This window comes from Nasonia vitripennis, chromosome 3 (genome assembly GCF_009193385.2).
Source record: "Nasonia vitripennis strain AsymCx chromosome 3, Nvit_psr_1.1, whole genome shotgun sequence".
NCBI lineage: Eukaryota > Metazoa > Arthropoda > Insecta > Hymenoptera > Pteromalidae > Nasonia > Nasonia vitripennis.
Window position 1 is genome coordinate 18,883,616 of NC_045759.1, and position 15,186 is coordinate 18,898,801.

Genomic DNA, 15,186 nt, shown 5'->3' on the forward strand with positions numbered 1-15,186 from the left:
TCGAAGAAGAAAAAGAATGCTCCGTTAACGCGCGAAGCGTGTTGCAAATCAAATAAGAGATTTATATCGCGAGCGCGCAACTGTGTATATTTGAATATGACGCGAGATTGCGTCTAGAACGTGACTTCGCGTCGATTTCTGTCAATTTTCACGTCGAATGTAGAAAGTCTCGAGTAGAAAGAGACGAGAGAAACAGGTCCCTTTGTATACACGACCCTTGAGAAGCGAAGGCCTTTTATTTGACGTGTATATGGCTTGCATTTTCCAGCGTGACCTCGCGCGTGATCAGTCATATCCTTCGAGCCTTAAAAGCAGCTTTCAATCTTATGCACAGATGGAGGGAAAAATACAGGTGAGTATACGTCAACAATGATCGCGCTAATGTGGATATACTTGCGCGCGTTCCTATAGAGATGTTTTGTACACAGGCATCGGGGCCACAATGATGTCCCGTCGCGTCCGGAAAAACATTGCTATATTAGTCTCTCGAGCCGCACGGGCGCTGGATTCATTTTGAATCCTGACCGGGAATACTCGCCGAGGATTACGCCACCCGCGCACACACACACAGTCAGTTGGCCGGCAGTCGCGCGATCTATACACGCATAAATTTCAGCCCTCCGGAATATATGGCGGCGTACGTAAGCGGGCTTCGTGTGCTCCGCTTCGCAGATTAACCTAGAATTATGCGATCTGAAGCTCCCGTGCGCTGCAGCGTTTCACGTCCGGTGGGTATACGTATACGTAGCTCTAACTCCATTCCCTCTTGCGCGCGAGATTTTCGCTTTTTATTCAAGATGAAAATATCGTTATGGCTTCATCAGTCGGAGATTCGAGATCCGAGTGCGCTGGGTACTAAACTTCGCGTGGGATTAAGTTGGAACGTCGAATACCTATACGCGCACTTGTGGAGTTTTCCGGCACGTACGCGCGAGCTCACCGCGTATAGCCGGATTTGTCGTCAAAGTTTTATACACTCGATCGATTCACTCTGCCGGGATTTTTGCGTGAGGAAAAAAGAGCTGCAGAGATAAGCTGCTCTTGAATCCGAAATAAATAGGCTCCTACGTTTAGAGTGAACTATTTAAATTGATACGGCATATAGTTGTATTGCAACGTTATAATGGGGCATTCGTCGCAATCACTTACACCTTCAGCGGCGCTGATGGCTTGTTGTTGCAAGAAAAAGATTTTTCTTTCTCCTCGCACGAGAGTCTCGGACGTGACGCGTAGAAGACTGACCGGCGAGCTGCCTCCGATAAATAAGCGATTCGCGGCAAAAGCGAGACATGCGCGACACCATAAATCACTGTCAGGGCTAAGTAGAAGGCGGTGGACTGGCAGAGCCGAGCGAATCCAGACGCGTCTATCCGTCAATAAAACGCGCTGTAATTGGTCCTTAATAATCTCGTCATGACTCGAAATTGCCGGTCAATCGAGCAGCGCCCCGCGCTCTGTTATTATCCGCGACGATTTAATTACAAAATTAATGCGACCCATTAACCGCACAGGGTCGCAAGCACTGCAGCCGCGTCCGAGAATGGAAAGTGCTGATGGCGGACAGAAAGGCGATACAAAGAAGAAAAGAGTAACGAGAGAGAATGAGAGAGACTGGAAGGGGCGTATATTATATTCCCGCACATCGACGAGCGAGAAGAGAAGATTTTGTCGCTTCATCTTGCAAAAAATTTTATTCATGAAATTACGGTGTATAATGTGCTTCGACCGCGCGCTGTATATTATTCTTCCGCGAGAGTTCGGCGTGACTCATCCGTCGCTACATTATTCTATAATGAATCCTTAATGGCCAGTCTCTCACGAGCGAGGCGTTACCGTTAAATTTCTTTAAATCCCTCAATGGTTCTGCTGCCGCTGCTGCTTCTTCTTCGTCGAGCATCGCGATATCAAGAATGGACTTTTATTTTATCGTTTCTACGCCATAACGAGCCAGAGATCTTTATCTCGGCCGATCAAAAGTCGCGATCATTTTGAAGAAGCTGCTTTTTGTGCTATCACTGCTGAGCATTAAGGCGGCCTCGGGCATCTCTTCTTACTTCGTGAAAGTATACACCATACAGCCTAAGAAAATTGTACACATAGATGAATGTGCGATCCTTTAGAAAAACTTGTATAGCTTCGTTTATCACAACTAGAGCTTCCCTTATTGAGCATTTATGATAAATCTTTGTTTAACCCATTAAAGACCAGGCAAAACCTGGCAGAGATATCGAGAAACGAACTGTGCCATCCTTTGCATAACCAAAAATAAAAGTACCCGTGTTTTTTCTTTTGTCGATTACAATTGTTTGTAACAAATTATTTAAAATTTAAACAAATAACCCAAAATGTCATAATTTTGCAAAACTGAATGCGGATATCTATTCTACGGGCAAAAACACGACAAAAACCTATGTAACGTTTTTTTGTCATAGTTCAATTTATTAGTCTAAAACAGGAACAAACTTTTCACATGTAAATCATCCTTCTCATCCGTCTTAGATGTAGACCTGCGGAATAGCGTAGTGTTGCATGCTACAATTGAATGAGCTTATTTTTTGGGTTCATAACTCGGAAACTTATTGAAACTTTTACTACTTTGCGCACGATTGTTTATCCTTATTTTACACTAACAAATTGAACACTGACAAAAAAACGTTACATAGGTTTTTGTCGTGTTTTTGCCCGTAGAATCTATATCCGCATTCAGTTTTGCAAAATTATGACATTTTGGGTTATTTGTTTAAATAATTTGTTATAAACAATTGTGATCGACAAAAGAAAAAACACGGGTATTTTTTTTTGGTTATGCAAAGGATGGCATAGTTCGTTTCTCGATATCTCTGCCAGGTTTTGCCTGGTTTTTAATGGGTTAACGCATCGTGGAAAATACGCGACACCAGCTCATTCATTTATTACATTCATCAATTTTTATTTGATAAAAATAATGGCATGTATGCATGCGCACGTGAAACCGAAAAAAAACAATAAAAATAATCTTGACACGTGTAAAATAGAAGCTACAATAAAAAATTATCATTATACGGTGAGGTCATAGTTTAATAGCGAAAATTTAGAATGCTCGAGAATCAGATGGAAAGTATATGATCGAGCAACCTTGTACTTGCAAATGCACTTTCTCCCCCATCGTGAGGTTACGAGCTCGGCTTATGCCCGCCCGGGTAATATCAAGAGCAAGGCTAGTCACTGCCGCGCATCAAGGAGCGCCATAACACTCACGATTCTCGCCCTTTACGATTTCATTCTCTACCCAGCTTTCATTTTGCCAAAATGAAGCTCACAGTTAACTCCTTTTCGACTTGGCTCGCAATTGCTGCTCATTTAAACTTAAAATGTAACTTTGGAACTGCGGATTAGATATCATTAATGAATATCAACAGTCATGTGGGAGAGGCACTTAATCGCCAGAGCTACTGTTAATCATTCGAAGCGGTTGTACTTAGCAATTCAATATTGGCCAATCAGGCGGGAGGGTAATCCCATTTCGCAGCCAGGTTCTAAATTTATGCAGGCATCCCGTTAATTTCACGCAGGCAATGCCTGGCCGTCGTTCCACCGCTTGACACGTCAAACGCACACATAACTTAGAGAGCTAGAACATACTGTGCGGCAGGCCGCAGCGTAATAGGGTTTACAGCAAGAGCGAGCCCGCTCTGACTCTTAATTGAGTTTCGCGCGTCCGTTTGCCGGCTCCCTCGTGAAAGTGCCAAAGCTAATCTGAGACGCATTTACGAACGCAAAAACTATCGGGCGAAATTGGAGAAGGTCTTGTTCGCTAGCCTTCTGCTGATATTCGCTATACGGTCGATAGGATACTCTGCGCGGGGCCGAGAGGGGCTACCGTTGGCCAACGGACGGATCAAAAAAGACCGACGGGAACACGGGGTTTTTTTACTCCCGAGAACTAGCTGCGCTCAGAATGAGTTTCCGAGCGACCCTGGAGATTCGTCCCGGTGATAATCTCTAACGGCTACCGGTTATATTGATCAAAGAAAGTTCGAGATCCACACCGATACCCTCGTGCAGATGGATATTCGAGACTTTACGTATATATAGTATGACCGAGTGCTACGCGAGCTGTCAACAAGAAGGACTCAATCGTGTTTATTTGTGTTTTTTTAAGACGCGTCATAAAAAAGCAGCAGTTCGATAGAAATATATCAGAGGACTAATGAAAACTATGGTTCATTAAACTTGGGCAAGCAAACGAATAGCCATTTGAATTCGTTCAAGCCGAGAACTTCCACACATCATCGAGACCCGCAGCCCGATCGACTACATTTCGTGCATCTTAACTTTATTGCGTTTCGAATTAAAGAAAAGAAATAAGATTTCTCGCTTCGATTTACAGCCTCGTAAAGTCTTTGCACAACAGATGGTCTGGCTTAGGAAAAAAGAGGGCAAAAGCAAGGAATATGAGGTGCAACAGCGACAGATCGCTGACTGAGTTTCTAATGCCAATAACAATAACTCAGTGGGTCTGTTCAAAAGATAGAGAGCGCAACCTCTGAAAGGCTAAGCTGTAATAGAACGTGCGCGATTTCTTTTAAAGTTACGAGTTATGAAAAGAATAAGACTCTCGGCTCTATTGTCCGGGACAAACCCGCCCCGCACCCTTCGACCCGCCAAGGTACCACTTTTCCATCCGCACATAACTTACTGCTTTAGCTGCCCACGCGAGCAGCCTGTTCGAACTGTGCGTCCCAACTTCTCTATACATATAGTAGGTTAGCAGGTAAATGGCGATTCGCGCGCCCGAGGAAGTCCATTTTCAAGTTACCCGCCGCAGCGGTGGTCGGCGATTATGTGTCACATAAAAAAGTGAACCTCGAGGGATTCCATTGTCTGGCTTCTTCGGCTTTTCTTTGATTTCATTGGAATAAGCTGATGCTGCGTGTAAATTCCGCCTTAATAACTATGTATACACACAAGCGGCTGATGGGCAAATGAAAGGCAGAGAAAACACTATGAAGATGACTTTTTTATGAGCGATTTTGAAACATGAAGTCAATAAAAATTGTATTGTGTACAGCAGTAAATAACGAAGTAAAAAAAAGATACTTTTCATTTATGGCTCCAATTCAATAACAGAAGTAAGGAAAGTAGAATAGGCTCGATGAAAGTTTCGTTGGTATAATATTTTGGCATGAAACATAATAAACAATATTTGTTTCGATATGATCAAAAACTTGTTTTTTCAGTCTTTCTTCCTTTCTTCGCAGTCCCTTATTCAACATTTTATGGTAATAATGATGTACATTTTAAATTAAGTTTTCATATATAACACTTATAAAAAGTACCTTATGCAGAAAAATATTTCAAAAAGTAAAACGGCAGAAACTGGAAGGCTTTGAATTCAAATTTTAGAAGGAAGATACCGTCATCAACGGGCCGAAAACCTGTAATCAACTGCCCTTCTCTTTTGTTTCACTAAATCGAAATTAATTGCGAAATGCGTGGTCTGAAGTTGTGGAAAACATCTTTTGTTATGTATTGGAGTAGAATTGATAGTGTATCATTAAAAGCTCATTTGCCACGTAAATGGACATGCGCGTGTCAATTTAGTAACTACAAAGCCTCTGGCGTTTGAGGCTGAAAAGTTTATTTCCGAAAATTACGGTGCACCTCTATTATTTCTTTGACAGACTCACTATAGGTTTAATCTAGACAGCCGCACCAGCAACAAGTTTGTTACAGCTAAGGAACTCGAAGTTTTATCTTTTACAATGTATTTATTGAAAGTTTCTTTATTAATCTTGCATACAAAATGTTATCTACAAAAGTTATAGAAATACATGACCACTGTCACAATGCCAAAAATAAAGCACTAATGATGTTTCGACATTATTTTCAATAGTGGCTCATAAACCAATTTCTTGGCTTCTACGGACCAAATAAAATCTACATGATTGAAGTTCTTATCGGCAACTTCTTCGAAAGCTATAACGTTCTTCATATTATCCTTCAAATACTTGGCATCCTAAAATCGTTTTATAAATTAAATATAATATCGACAAAAATTTGAATATTAGTCTTACCTCAACTTTTACAAATACATCTGCAAGACTGTAAATAATTATATGAGCAGCATTGATCGATGAAACATCGTACTGGGGCGGTGTCGTTTGATAGTATTTCCCCATATTAGAAGTATACCACCTTGTATTAAAGTCATATTTTTGAAATTTTCCTATGAATAATCGTTTTTTTTAATAGATGTCTTAATTTTTTTAATTTTATTACATTCTATTTTTTAACTTTTAATCACTTACGATCATTATTCATGAGTTGTTGGTAATGTTCAACTGTGTAATACGAAGTGCCAGCTGGAGTATAAGCAAGAATTTTCTGAACATCAGGCTATAAAAAGCAATAATACAAATCTAGTAAAGCTATTAAACAATGAAATTACAAATCAAAGTATTAAAAATGTTAGTTATTTTCACCTCTGATAAGTTGTGAATTCCTCTCGCAAAATGAGATAAAAATATTTTACATGGGTTGAAAGCAGAATTATTGCATGAATCTTTCGCAAACTGAGCTATATCAATTGACTGAGGTAGAATTTCATTTGAGAATTTGTTGGCCAGCTTAAAAAAGTAATATAGTATATTTTCACTTCTTTCATTTGCGAAACATCCCATAAAGAGCATATAAAATGTAAAATTTGTACATTATCAGAGTACTTACTAAAATCGTCGATATCAATGACTTTATAAGAATACTTGCTGGAGGTGTAAAAAAAGCAACGGGTGCCAAACTTACAAGGAGATCAATTTTTTCATTATATTCTGGTTTTGATGATAACAGCATGTAACTTAAAGTTGTTCCCATGGAATATCCTATGTAAGTTAATTTAGTTTGTCTCGTTTTTTCTAATACAACATCAATAAATTTGCTAATATCCTTTTCTGCCATTTCATCCATTCTGTTACAAGCCATAAAAATGTATTTTCAAAGTATTAATTTATACAACTAAAATTCAAATATAATGATCGTTGACATGATCATTATTACCTGAAATTCCAAAACCTGCTAGATTTTGGTCCATACGTGATATGAGATTTAGAGTAAACATTGCCTCTTACGTTTCCTAGCCATACATCATATCCTGCGTCTGCTAAGTAAAAAGCTTAAAAGAGACAAATAATCAAATTAATAACGATAACAATGTATTTAGAATACTATCAATAAAATCTAATTATTTACCTAAAGAACGGTGGGGTCCTAATAAAACTAAAAAATCACTTGAACCAAATAAACCGTGCTGTATGTAAATAACCCGTTTTCCGTCAGTTTTAGGGTGAGATGGGCTGCCACTAATTCTGTGCAATCCTAATATGTAGCCATCATCCGTCGTAATGTTATATTCCTCGGCTTTGTATCCATCATATTGTTCAACAAGACCGATCTTACATTAAAAAAGGGCACAATTATTATTTTTAATGTTATGGAAATATTCAACGTATCTGTATGATAATACTTACAAAATCCAGTATTACTGATTCATTAGTTCTGCTATTGCATTCCTCCTCTGTCCGTACTCGTGCAGGAGAAACATTTTTTGAAAAAAGAATTTTTTTTAAGAAGTCAAAGTAATCTGCTGACGAAGACGTTACAAACGCACATAGGAAAATTGCAATAATTTTCATCGTGTTTTCGAAACTTAGTGACTTGATAAAAAAAATAAAATGAAATAGCAAGGTCTTATCAATCAGCTACTTATAGTAGAAAACTAAATAATGTTTCGAATCAATATTCTTTTTATACAAAAAATATTGCAACAAAGCTACATTTTAAAATGTTTTTCGTGTAGAGGCCATAATTGTTAGTGTCATTTTATTTAATAAATCGTAGTTCAATATGTGTATATGTACCTTTATACTTCAATTTTTTTTTTTCAATTATACACGATATTTGTGTTTGCGCCAAAAAGCAGTACTAAGAAGGCAACTCACGATGATCGAGCAAACCTTGGCTATTCACTGTTCAGCCATACATTTACAAGAAATATCTAAGTTCTTCGGCTCTAAAGCGACCTTTGATTACTATAGAACGATAAAAGGAAAAGGTAAATAAATAAACTATTAGTTAAATTGTAAAACAGTAGACGGTAAATATATTTTATTGGGGCAAAACTTATAAATTTTTCTTTAGAAGTTCTAACAATGGATTCTAAACTAATTCTGGGGCTTTAGTTGACCAAATAAAGTCAACGTGATTAAATGCACCAGAAATTTTCTTAGAATGCACAATTTTGGGTAACTTATCTCTTAAATACTCGGCATCCTAAAATATAAAACATTACATTATTTATGTACATAGTATGACGAATGTATTTTTGTACATTACCTTGGCTTTGACATATAAATACATATTATGCATTTATATGTCAAAGCCAAGGCCACAATATACATCAGCATCGCTGTAAAATATAATGTTAGGAGCAATAATTAATGATACATTGTACTCTGGTGGCGCTCGCTGATTATATTTGATCTTATTTTTACAAGATTCGAAAAAGCCGCTACATCCATAATCATATTTCTGAAAAGTATCTGAAATCCAAGTTTTCTTAAAAATGTGTATTTTTTAAATAGATAAGTATACTCGGTATATTTGTTATTATTGATTTTTAAACCATTAATAATTGCATGCAGTTTAATATAACGATATTTTAGTAAATCTATACTGTATTGTTGCAATTATATTAATATACATACTGTCTGATTCAAAAAGTTGTAGATAATGTTACTCAATATAATAGGATGTACTAGCTGGATTATAAGAATATTCTGAATAGTAGTCTGAAAAATAATTTCAAGGTTATAAAATTATACTAATATAAACTCATTCGTATATAAGAGGATGAAACGACACCTACGTCATTTAAATCACTGATATCGCTTGCAAAGTTCTGAAGAAAAGCTGTGCACGGATTAATAAACGAAAAATTGTGGCAATTTTCTTTTGCAAATTGTGCTCCGTAAACTGATTGAGGGAGAATTTCATACTTAACGTATCCAATAGTCTACACAAAGTATTTCAGATTAGTACTAATCAGAAAAATTTATATTGTACTTTATGTTTTTTTCAAGCTACATAAAACTTTACTAAATCAATTTTCTCGCAAAAATATAATTAGAATTGCTTACCAGTACTGTTCGTATGAGAAAATCTATATTAGAACTTATTGGCATTGAAAAATAAGCTACTGGTGCTAAACTTATTAGAAGGTTAATTTTTTCGTTATATTCAGGTTTGGTAGATAAAAGCATATAGCTCAGTGTTGTTCCCATGGAATATCCTACGTACGTTAATTTACTTTGTCTTGTTTTTTCTAATACAACATCAATAAATTTGTTCCCAGAAACCAGAAAAAAAGTTAAGCACTTATTATTTGAAATGTCGAATGAAAAATTATTGTAACCGTATTGGAAAAAAAATCTATTTTACCTAATTCCAAAACAATGGGCCTTGGGTAGAAAAAGTAGTGTGAGATTTCGAATAAACGTTTCCTCTGACATTTCCTAACCATACATCATACCCAGCATCAGCCAACTGAAATGCTAAAAAAATAGGGGTTGAAAAGTATTGGCTCAGTATATAAAGATATAAATAAACATAACAAGTACTGCTTTTACCGAGAGATTGATTAGGGCCCATCATAACAAGAAAATCACTAGATCCAAAAACACCAGGTTGCAAATAAACGACAGGTTTTCCTTCTTTTTTAGGATTCAAAGGACTGCCACGGATTCTATGCAATCCTAAAATGTAACCGTCGTCAGTTGTTACTTTGTACTCTTCAGCTTCATATTTATCATATTTTTCTATGAGTCCAATCTGAAATTCAGCCAAAGATAGTTTTAACATAATAAGCTCTAGAGGCGGCATATACACAAGAAAACTCAAAAACTTACAAAGTTCAAAATAACAGATCGTTGCTTCGTCTGTTGTATTCCTCTACGGTTCTAACTCTCTCTGGCACTTTGTTTGCAAATATCATGTTAGTGGCACAGCACTGTCTGCCCCACATATTGTAAAAACAAAAGACAATGAAGCAAGAGCAAAAATTATTTTTCCCATTTTATAAATTTGATACTTAATTCAAGTTAAAAAAAAAATTGACTGAACGAACGGCGGTTGTGATTATATACAGACGTCGCACATATCCGGAAACAAATATTTATACATGATATGAATAGAATTTAACACAGTCAAATATGTTGGCCAATTATTGCGCACATACGAACTGAAATAATGGTTTTACGTAGGTTAGCAGTGCTACGCGCCTGCTTATCTTTTACTTCGTGTACAAACTCTTATTGTTATTTTTATCGGTGTTTAAAGTCTAGAATATTTAAATTTTCGGATCACATTCCACATTTTTAAGTTTAACTTCTTACGATCAAATTACTACGCTATATAAAAAATCTTCCGTTTTCTGTGAAAGTACGTGTATAGCAGATTGAAGCAGTCACTAATATTACAGAATAATCCATATTCTTGGATATTAGTTAACGTAAATGAATAGCGATGTAATTTAGTATTTTGTTTTTCTTATAGCAATGTGAATTTGAATTTCATATTGGCCAAACATGTTTTGAGCTCTACGAGCGATAGTTAACCCTAGTCAGCAGAAGTGATTATAGTAGATTGCTTTTGACTATCCATTCATTGCCAGTGCTACCGTTCCGCAATTGCAATTACTCTTTTCTCCGGGTGACCGCGCAATTTCACCGCAAGGCTTCTTTTCGTACTCTAGTAAGTATATGTATCTAATAATACTTTCGTTATCATTAGTCTACTTTTCTTTTTTGCTTCATTACCGACGTTTGTTATTCAATGGTAAACACTGAGACTAGTATGAGCCTGGTCTTTTGGCCTTCACGTTTCTTGCTCATGAGTTGGAAAACAAGAGATAAGCCTAGCGTATTTCCACGAGATCGGCATTTTTTCAGCTGTACACATAGCCAATATATCTACGGCTACCAGATTGATTCAAGCTAATCACAAGTCGTCAAAACGATCGATGAACGTCCAGTACTAGTCAAGATAGCCTGGCGAGGAAGAAGCAAGCAAGGCCCAACTAACTCCTTCGGCTACGTACGACGTACAGGTCTGTGTGTACCATGCATTATTCATCCATGTCACGCATCAGCCCGGCGGGTAACTCGCTCGGGATTGGATTCTGATGAATTTAATCTCGAATTTGCTCAAGGCCCAGCCTACGGCGCGCTGCAGACTCCTTCCTCGCACTGCGCGAGCGATTTAACGAGTTAGTGCCGCTGCTGTTGCTGCAGTAGAGTCGAGAATCAATGCCCACACTGTTCGAAGAGTTCTTCGCAGCAGGCCGATGATGGCTTTCTTCTCGAGGAGCGCTGGCTCGGTCATTTGTTTGTGTCGATTAAGCGATCGATTATTCATTAGGCATTCATGCATTTGCTCATACGCCACAGCCGTTAATTAAATGAAGATTGATGAAAACATTCATCACAGGTTGCGGCAATTGAACGCCGAAGTTTTTCAACCGACTGAACTCGATTGTATCACTTGACATTCGCTTGCAAACTATCCGAAATTGCCATGCAATCTGTTGCTCATTTACCTGTGCATAGCGACGCAGTGAAAACTGTAAGCTGCGCGTATTGATCGAAACCCGATATTCGCCAGGATGAAATATTAATTCAAAGAGGTGAGGATTGCTATACAGCTGATGCATAGACCTGAAATCACGTCTTCCGACGTTATGCCTGCACGGGACCATCTTCGACGGCTTTCATCCAGACTTGACAAATTGGAAACACGAGCATTACGAGGTTACTTATTCCTCCGTTCAATAAATCTTTGTGCAATAATTTAAGCGGCTGTGTACCGCCATCGTCGCCTGTGGAACATGTATAAAATTAACGGCTTTCGCTACTCTGATGATCGCGTGGGTGATGCCTGCCTCACGTCTCCCACTAGCACTAGCTTGCACTTTATGATACCAGCATTCTCGCTAGACGCGTGACGCGAACGAGGTTTATTACAAGCGATAAAGCGACATTCTGTATTCACAATATCATTTTTCGCTTTTTAAAATAGACTTAAAATTTTCTTGGTGACTTGAAAAAAAGACGTGGGCAATCAATACAAAAAAAAGTTAGGGACAAAAATTGTCGGCTTGCGGAGCGTAATTGGGACGAGCATAAATCTCCGATACACTCGCATGGAGATGCGGAACGGGGTGTACAATAGTTTTTCTTGCGAGTAGGAGAGCTCGCGCGCATATACAATCCGCAAGCAGCAGCTGCCCGGCGTACACGTCTCATTAATTAAGCCCCCTGCGCTGCTGCTGCTTCCTCTGCCCTCATCCTTTTTCGGAAGCTTCTCCTGCACTCGCTTCTCTTCGTTCTTCTCTGCCCCGAGGAGGCTCATTCGCGCGTAAGCCTTCTTTGCTTCTCGCTTCGCTTATCTCCGTGCTCGTTGTTGGAAGCCGCACATTCTGCAAACTCCTATGCGAAGTTAAAAATTGACCCCAACAACAGTTCCGAAGGGTCTGTTAGTCTATCCACATAAGTTGAAAAACGAAGCCCCACTAGCTAGAAGACGATAACGTGGCGAGGCTTACACGCTCGGCGAAATTTCACCGAAAGCAACGGCATAGCTGAGCTTAGCGCAATATCCGCGTACACAATAGGAGAAATATAATTTCCCATGCGGAAACTGCCGCTGTTATCAGCTTTCGACGTGTGGCAGTGGCAAAAAGCCATCAGCCGCGTGTGTGTCCATGGAAGCATATGCTCTGCGGCAAACCGTATAATTACTCGGAATAGCCATGAGCCGGAGAGTTGGTGGTATTAGCCGTATACAGCATCCGATCAGCGTAACTCCTCACACCCCTGTGACGCGCGTGCACGAGTCGACAGTGAATTATTTTCCACCAACGTATAGATACTCTCGTACAGCAGCTGTCAGCGAAAATCTGCATCCGTTTCTTCTGACGAGTCTTGCGCGGCCGTTTTTCAGAGCCAATTCACGCGGTCGAGGCGTTTATCCAATCACGCTGAAAATTTCCGCAAACCTCATCGAGAGCATACCAAACCGAACTGCCGAGTCGGCAGTGGAGCGCGTGCTCGCAGTAAAACTTTCGAGCGTATTTGCGTTTTTATCTCCGCGCGCGCGCGGCAATAATTGTGCAGAAAGACGCCGATACATCTTGTCCGCAGCTCGCGCGTTTTACTGCGCGAAAAAGGATCTAGCACACACAAGTCTCGCTCGAGCCAATTTGCAACACTTTGTGCCGCGGAGTAATTTGCAACAGTTACGGACTGATAATGGCCGCGCGAATTTTGAAAAAGCCTCGTTACTCGTATAAAGGCTTAGCCGGGCGCGAGAGGCACATTACGGTAGTCGACGCGAGAGGTGCGAAATATGTATGAAAGCTTTTCAAGGGCCGCCGTATTTTATCGCGAGTTATGATTGCCACCGCGCAAGAAAGCGCTCTGCACTCCGCGCTCACGCGCGCACGATTCATTGGCGGCAGCGGTAGTTGCGCCCTCCAGCGGTGCACTTATATTCTTCTCTCTGACACCTTATTCGATAGCCGTATTCTCTCTCTTTCTCTCCTGCGGCTCGTCGTTGTTTTTTCAGCTGCCGCGACGCTGGAATGCGCGATGCACCGAATCGCGCGCCGGATCCATGGCTCAATTGCTTCTCACTGGACAAAAAACGAGCGGCGCGCCGTAAGAAGGGAAGATTACTTTAATAGCCTTAACCCAATTTGTTAGGTCCCTCGATTTTTCGCGCCGGCTTTTTGCGCGATTATCCTCGGAGGGATGCCTGCCTCGCGATTCAATTCAGACAGGACCCGCGCATGCAGACGGAGCCGCAATAACGTTCAATAGTTATCAGCAGCGCGTCGTCGCGTCGGGTTCATTAGCAGGCGCGCGTTGTAGCTAAGAATCTCACCCCTCCGGGACGCAAAATGCGGCGCGCGCGCGTGTGCACACACATGGCAGGCATAGGCATACAGTTATAGGAGCTAGCCGTATAAATACGTTGTTGCGCATTTCCCAAGGCGCAAGCGAAACGAGGCAGCGGCAGCGGAGCGCCGTAATCCGCTGGCGCTGCGAGGGATTTCTCCGGGATCCGGCCAGGCTAATTGCGTCTTGTAAACACACGGGCGCGCTGCAGCGAATTTATGAAGCTCGTTTCGTCCAAAGAGCCAGCTCCTCTCGCGGGATCAGCCCTCGGGTTCTTCAACGCTGCTGCTGCTGTTCGCGCTGGCAATTACGCAATATTTTGCGGCCGCCAATCCCGCAGACGCAAAAAATCACGCGCGCCGGCTCTCGGAATGACAGCTACTTTGATACGGTTTTGCCGCCATTATCTAGCTTTATTCGTCTGAATAGTCGACGCTTTCTCGGGATTAATTGGGAACGATAATATGAGCAAACACGGATCGCCGCTGTAAAAATGCGATGTAGTTAATTCTAGTTAATTTCGCCGTTCCAGCTGCGTTTGTGATCGAGCCGCTTTGAGCGCGTTAGCCCGCGTTTGCATCGCAGAAGCCTTAAATGAGTTCATATCATAAATTCCTGGCTCACGGGCTGCTCCGCGCTCGCTCCGTTGGTAGCAACATTGTGTATGCATAGGGTAGCCGCCGTCTCCGTGATATAGCTGCGGGCGTGTCGGCGGCGCAGCATCTTTGATTCTAAGCTCGCGCTCGCAGCCCGTTTCCAATATAACCGAGCCGCCATCCGACCATATCGACGCTTATGATGATGATGATGATGATGATGATGATGATTATGCCCTCGAGACTTCGCATATTACCTCGCGTCCGTTTGCACCTGTTGTGAGTGCGCTTCTCGCGCGCCGCTGCAATGCATCTTTCGTATTTTTCTCCTTCTCTATAACGCAGTATGATGCACGCGATGCTTTTCGTGTGATGGATCGATGTCGCCGACGACTCGGCTGTGTCTTTTTCTTTATTCGCAGAGAAAATTTCACGAACACACACTTGCCCGGAAATTCTAGCGATGGCGGAACTTCTAACCGATGGTCCATTACGTGTAGTCACGACGCGGTACGTTGAACGCGAACGACCATCGCAGCTGCAAGTGGCTACCGCAGTTTATACTCTTTCGAGGTACGTATCGAGGCATAAACGATGACTGA

At 40.7% G+C, this 15,186-nt stretch overlaps 2 protein-coding genes across 11 annotated transcripts in view; both read right to left on the reverse strand.

Moving 5' to 3' along the window:
- The window catches only part of LOC100117520 (EF-hand calcium-binding domain-containing protein 1), a 71,577-nt gene that overhangs the window by 34,835 nt on the left and 21,556 nt on the right, over positions 1-15,186 (reverse strand). For 3 of the 10 annotated variants that reach the window (XM_008207122.4, XM_016984697.3, XM_016984698.3), the window contains 7 exons: positions 9,942-10,046; positions 9,663-9,864; positions 9,475-9,587; positions 9,174-9,358; positions 8,903-9,049; positions 8,742-8,825; positions 8,110-8,576 (listed from right to left, as the gene is read on the reverse strand). The exons of 3 other annotated variants lie outside the window; for them this stretch is intronic. Coding sequence is in view for 1 of the 7 variants with exons in the window: in XM_031927468.1 (XP_031783328.1) it covers positions 8,292-8,307; positions 8,482-8,576; positions 8,742-8,825; positions 8,903-9,049; positions 9,174-9,358; positions 9,475-9,556 (609 nt within the window). In the remaining 6 variants the exon portion in view is untranslated. Of the gene's footprint in view, positions 1-1,672; positions 2,080-8,109; positions 8,577-8,741; positions 8,826-8,902; positions 9,050-9,173; positions 9,359-9,474; positions 9,588-9,662; positions 9,865-9,941; positions 10,140-15,186 lie in introns of those variants that run through there. 4 more of the 10 variants (XM_016984696.3, XM_016984702.3, XM_016984703.3 and 1 more) reach the window with 2 other exon arrangements.
- Positions 5,731-7,749, reverse strand: LOC100117480 (gastric triacylglycerol lipase). Its single transcript, XM_016984692.2, has 8 exons — positions 7,506-7,749; positions 7,228-7,429; positions 7,036-7,150; positions 6,709-6,946; positions 6,465-6,608; positions 6,291-6,378; positions 6,057-6,208; positions 5,731-5,998 (listed from the first exon to the last, which is right to left on the reverse strand). The coding sequence occupies exons 1-8, from the start codon at positions 7,668-7,670 to the stop codon at positions 5,846-5,848; spliced, it is 1,257 nt and encodes a 418-aa protein (XP_016840181.1). The 5' UTR covers positions 7,671-7,749; the 3' UTR covers positions 5,731-5,845.